Raw genomic sequence first — 5,244 nt, 5'->3', positions numbered from 1 at the left:
CTACGTATCTGCTGCGCCTTCAGAACAGTGTCCAACGAGGCGGCATTGGTGATCGCAAGCATACCGCCTATAGACCTATTAGCGCAGGAAGACAAAGTGGTCTTCAACCAAACCCATGCGCCAAGAGGTCAATACGAGGAGAAGCAAGGCAGCACACCCTGAAGACATGTCAGCACAGGTGGAACAACGGGCTAAAGTGTCGCTGGACGCAGCAGCTGATTCCTAATCTCAAGCCGTGGATAGAACGGAAGCATGGCGAAATAACGTTCCATCCAACGCAGATGATCAGTGGGCACGGTTGCTTTCGCAGCTATCTGAAGCGCTTTGGATATGATGACAAGGGCGTCGGAGTGCAGATAGTAGAATTAATCTTCCAACACTGGAAACTCTTAGTGACAGCACCTATTAAACAGCAATAAAACGATGAAAAATCAAAACATTTTTCTAAAGGGTGAAAAAGGCAGTATTAAGCGTTAGACTGGTCGTGGCATATTTTTTTTTTTTTTTAAGTCGATTAAAATTTACAAGACTAATAATAACATAAAAAAATATCAATATATTTTTCAAAATTGTAGCCGTGGGAGTTTTGCGCAATTTGTGGGCGCAAGAGAGGGTGGGGTAAAAGGGGTCAACAAACTGTATACACTACGAGTAACGGCTATAGAAATGTTTTGTGTGTGTGTAACGATTATTTAATTTGAAAGGCACTTGACTTCGGTGATTCTACATTTGCATGTCTTAGCTAAAATGTTTTATTAAATCATAGAAAAAGAATTAGGTTTATTTCAAAATATAAAATATAAAGCCAAAATAATTTCCTTCACATATCCCCTTCCGAATTTCGAAGTTACCTTCACTACTGCATAGAAATTACACATTCAAATTTTTTCAAATTTAAATATATGAAGTTATTAAAATATGCAATTTTATAATCTCATATCATAGCAAGAGATTATGGTATAGTCGAGTTCCCTGACTTTCAGATACTTGTTACTCAGATTGAAGTGTGAACGAAAAATTTTAACATTTTATGAAATATCGGTAATAATAATAAAATGAAAAAACAAAAATTAATAATTGTTCAAAAGTCTGGACATGACTGTTTTGGGAGGTGTGTGGACATTAGTGGCAATGACAAAAAAAGATTATTACCTCAACAATTTCCTTGTATAGAAAGAAGTCCAAAAAGTCATCTGTTTAAATACAAATTTTGTGAGGGTCAACGTCTGCCGGATCACTTAGTTAATAATAGATAGAAGTAGGCACAAAATTTGAATTATTCTTAATTTGCAAAACTAACATGCGTTCACTTGCAAAACTAGCACGTTCATAAATATTAATCGCTATAGTAAATTAGTTTAATAGGTCAAATATAATTTTTTTTTTTTTTTTTTTGTACTTTATTAAGGCATACGGGGTAGCTGAAAAACCCCTTTGTCACCTTGGTCTCTATTAATTCAGCCCTCGCAGGCGCGCCGGCTAACAAGAGTTAGCTGTACAAAACAATAATACAAATATTCCAATTAACATTATAACAATATGAGAGCATCATCTCCTGGATCTCGTCAAGGGGGACCGTATGATGAGGTCCTTCGGCTGTCTCCTGTGGAGCCTTCTTGGTGGGCAGGCTCTGGACATTGCCTTGGCTAGGCGATTTGAGGTCTTTGTGCAGGGTTGAGTTCCTTACGTACCATTCTCAGCCGGTAATCGTCCTGACGATTTTCTTTTGGGCAGCCTGAATGCGGCGAATTTGCCTGTCGCAAGCCAAGCCCCAAATCTGTCAACCATACTTCCATATTGGCGCTATAATTTGCTTGTAAATTGTCACCTTGTTGGAGAGTGACAATTTACTTCCCGAATTAATTAGCCAGAAGTGCTTTGTCGCTGCTGCACACATTCGCAGATTTGTCACCATTAATGCCAATGTTCCAGCGTTTTGCCCATTCCGCAAATGTTGATGCGAAGTCCTGGATGCCGTCAACAGCATCCTGTTCGCAGCAGGACCTGTAGGTGACACACACGTCGTCAATGACAATACGCTTTTTCATTAGATATTTTTAATGATGAAAGGACGAGGTTTATTTAGTGATTTCGAAAGATATTATTGGGCTTAGCGAACGAGATTTTGCACCGATGCGATATGTATAGGTAACGAAAAGCGAATGATAATGAGCGACTTAATTGCAGAGCGAACAGCTGAACGATAAGCCTAGGGTGTAGGTGCGAAACTAATAGAGTGATCGTGAGAGATGGGAACTCAGATAACGAAGATACTGCTGCACACCCGAGGTGCCACAGAGTTTAACTGCCTCCAAAGATGACATGTAACAAAGTTAAAATTTAGGAATCTTCTATCTTCTAAGAAGGGTATTCATTTAACGCACTTATCTTAACTTTTTGCACCAAAAGATCGTTAAATAATATAATCAACACGTATCGAACGATTCATTGATAGCTTCCCGATAACTTCGAGCTCCCATTTTCTTCTCTTATCATACCCGTTACTTGTAGAGTAAAAGGGTATACTAGATTCGTTGAAAAGGATGTAACAGGTAGACGGAAGCGTTTCGGACCATAAAAAGTATATATATTCTTGATCAGAACCAATAGCCGAGTCGATCAAGCCATATCCGTCTGTCCGTATGAACGTCGAGATCTCAGGAACTATTGATTTTAGAAGGTTCAGATTAATCATAAAGATTCTAGAGACAAAGACTCAGCGCAAGTTTATTGACCCATGCTGCCACGCCCACACTTTTGAAAAATGTGGTTATATTTTTTCACATTTTTATTAGTCTTGTGAATATCTATCGATTTGTAAACACGCCCATCTTAGAGCCATAAATCCGCCCAAAACTGCCACGCCCAAATTTTTTATAAATTGTTGGATATTTTTTAATAATCTTATCAGTCTTGTAAATTTTTATCGATTTGCCAAAAGTTTTTGCCACGCCCTAACGCCTTAAAGCCGTCAAACCGGTCACGCCCACACTTTTCAATAATTTTTAAATTTTTTCTCACTTCATTCCCCAATATCTATCGATATCCCAGAAAATTTATGAAATTTCGCGTTCTCATTTTTACCATCTGAGAAACGGGTATCCGATAGTCGGAGAATTTTACTATAGCATTCTCTCTTGTTTTAACTAAAACACACATTTCGGTTTTATGTTATAATGATAATGCAGTGTTAGTGTTATTAAATGTATTCAATCGTAAGTGACAAAGAGGATATATGATTATTGTATTATAAAACCATTAGATATAAAAAAAATTATTTCTATCTGTTCATGTACTGTTTGTAAGGAGTAAAAAATTAAGTTTCTTAAATACGCGTTATACTGATTGCGTCACTTAGAGATTCTCTTCTTAAGAGCTGTTTCTTATCATTTTCTAAATCAATCGGAGATATTCCGGAGCTGCGGTCGTTTAAATAAGTATTATCCTCCTCCACAATTTTTTCAAGGATAGCATCAGAACTGTTTAAAACTAAAAACTATATTAATTACTGCTTTCTATAAGCTGATACTAATTATTTTACCATTATGGACGACTATCGGTCCATTGCACATATTCTCTGAAGAGCCGCAATTTACGACGGAAACATCTGTAGGAGAGTTAATACGTCCGCCCTTTTGTAAGGCAACAGCTTTGCGTGCATGGCGCGTTGTCAAAACACCAGTTTCAACATCTCTTTCAAGTCGGTGTCCTGAAAATTATGTATTTATTTTAACAAATATTTTACATAAGAATTATTACATAAGTAATATTATATTACCAGAGCGAGATCGAGTTAGTTGACGTTGCACATAGTCTTCAAGATCCTCCTCCTCTTTTCGACTTATAAGACAGTTTAAAATTAGTAAAAACAGTCCCAATCCAAGAGAAAATAATCCTGTGCAAGTTACTTCATTCCACCAGGCTGAGCTTGAGCCTAAGAAATCGATTATATGCAGCAAATAAAAAAAGAATATTCTGTTAAAATTACTTACTAAATAACTTCCATGACATAGTTTCGTCTGGAATAATACCAGCGCCGCAAAGAAAAACTCCAAACACAACGAATACAATACCTATATGCAACATGCCAATACTAGTAACTACCTATATTTAAACGATAAATATCATAAATTTTACTTATTTTATTATTTTAAACATAAACCTGGCTGTCAAGCATTCCCGGGCCAGAACTAACTGCATGACGAGGATGGTGATATTTTCGCCTCACGGATCCTGTTGGAGAATGAAATGTTTCCCCGCTTTCAGAACTTTGCGTGCTATAACGTCTTTCTCGCGCCCTTTTTTGTTCATCTCGACGTTTCCGTTGCCTTTTGATCGCCATTGCGGAATGAATGCTAACTGAATGCATTTTAGTTCCTAGAATGTTGTTTTTAATATAAAATGTTTATAGAACCATTTTTCTTACATTTTTATGTTAAATAAAATATTAATTTTTTTGTTTCATTTTTAATAAAGGATTACGATGAGGGGATTCGTTGTCCAGATTCGTTGGATAACTTATTTCCGTCTACCTAGAAAGTGTTTCCCATCCTATAAAGTATACATATTCTTAATCAGAATCACTAACCGAGTCCATCTGGCCATGTCCTGCCCGTATTTACATCAAGGTTTCAGGAACTATAAGCACAAGAAGATTAATATTTTACATACTGATTGTAAAACAGATTGCCACGTTTACTCTTGCCATTTTCCTTGGATATGCGATAAACATCCATCCACAAACCTCACACCATCTAACAAACGGGAATATTACTTAAAAAATACTTTGCTATGCAAATATTTCAACTCAATCTACCACTCTTAACAAAAAAATTAAACTTAAAAAAGAGATAATGCTATAGGCGACTTCTCGAACTATCAAATACCCGTTACTCAGCTAGTGAAATGCGAACGCAAAATTTCGGCCTTTTTCTGGGATATCGGAGATATTGGAGATATAAGTCCTTTAGTAAATCGATAGAAATTTACAATAGTAACACATATATGAAAGTATAACAAAACTTTTTTTTTAATTGTGCGCGTGGAAGTTTTGGGATGTTGGTGGAGTTAAGTGGGCGTGGAAAAAGTTTTTGGCAAATCTATAGAAATTTCCAAGACTGAAAAAATTATGAAAAAATATCAAAGAAGCGGTTTTGGGCGGTTTTAGGGCGTTAGACTGGGCGTGGCAAAAAGTTTTTTGGCGAATCGATAAAAATTAACAAGACTGCATGTATGAAAAAATAT

At 36.5% G+C, this 5,244-nt stretch overlaps 1 protein-coding gene across 1 annotated transcript; it reads right to left on the bottom strand.

Annotated features, from left to right (window-relative positions):
• Positions 1-3,190: 3,190 nt before the first annotated feature.
• On the bottom strand, positions 3,191-4,377 carry LOC116802417. The gene is made up of 5 exons (XM_032726894.1): positions 4,163-4,377; positions 3,993-4,104; positions 3,779-3,934; positions 3,542-3,709; positions 3,191-3,489 (listed from the first exon to the last, which is right to left on the bottom strand). The coding sequence occupies exons 1-5, from the start codon at positions 4,367-4,369 to the stop codon at positions 3,326-3,328; spliced, it is 807 nt and encodes a 268-aa protein (XP_032582785.1). The 5' UTR covers positions 4,370-4,377; the 3' UTR covers positions 3,191-3,325.
• Positions 4,378-5,244: the final 867 nt, after the last annotated feature.

The sequence above is a fragment of the Drosophila sechellia genome, unplaced genomic scaffold (genome assembly GCF_004382195.2).
Source record: "Drosophila sechellia strain sech25 unplaced genomic scaffold, ASM438219v1 2R_2, whole genome shotgun sequence".
In the NCBI taxonomy this organism is placed as follows: Eukaryota; Metazoa; Arthropoda; class Insecta; order Diptera; family Drosophilidae; genus Drosophila; species Drosophila sechellia.
This window is presented reverse-complemented; position numbering and strand designations above follow the sequence as displayed.

What these genes read in the sequence shown, in the direction of transcription:
- LOC116802417 (XM_032726894.1), bottom strand. Translation starts at nt 4,369, where the DNA reads ATGCATTCAGTTAGCATTCATTCCGCAATGGCGATCAAAAGGCAACGG. An exon ending in TATGTCATGGAAGTTATTTA is followed by an intron (nt 3,935 to 3,992) that starts GTAAGTAATTTT and finishes TCGATTTCTTAG; the next exon opens with GCTCAAGCTCAGCCTGGTGG. An exon ending in ACTAACTCGATCTCGCTCTG is followed by an intron (nt 3,710 to 3,778) that starts GTAATATAATAT and finishes CATAATTTTCAG; the next exon opens with GACACCGACTTGAAAGAGAT.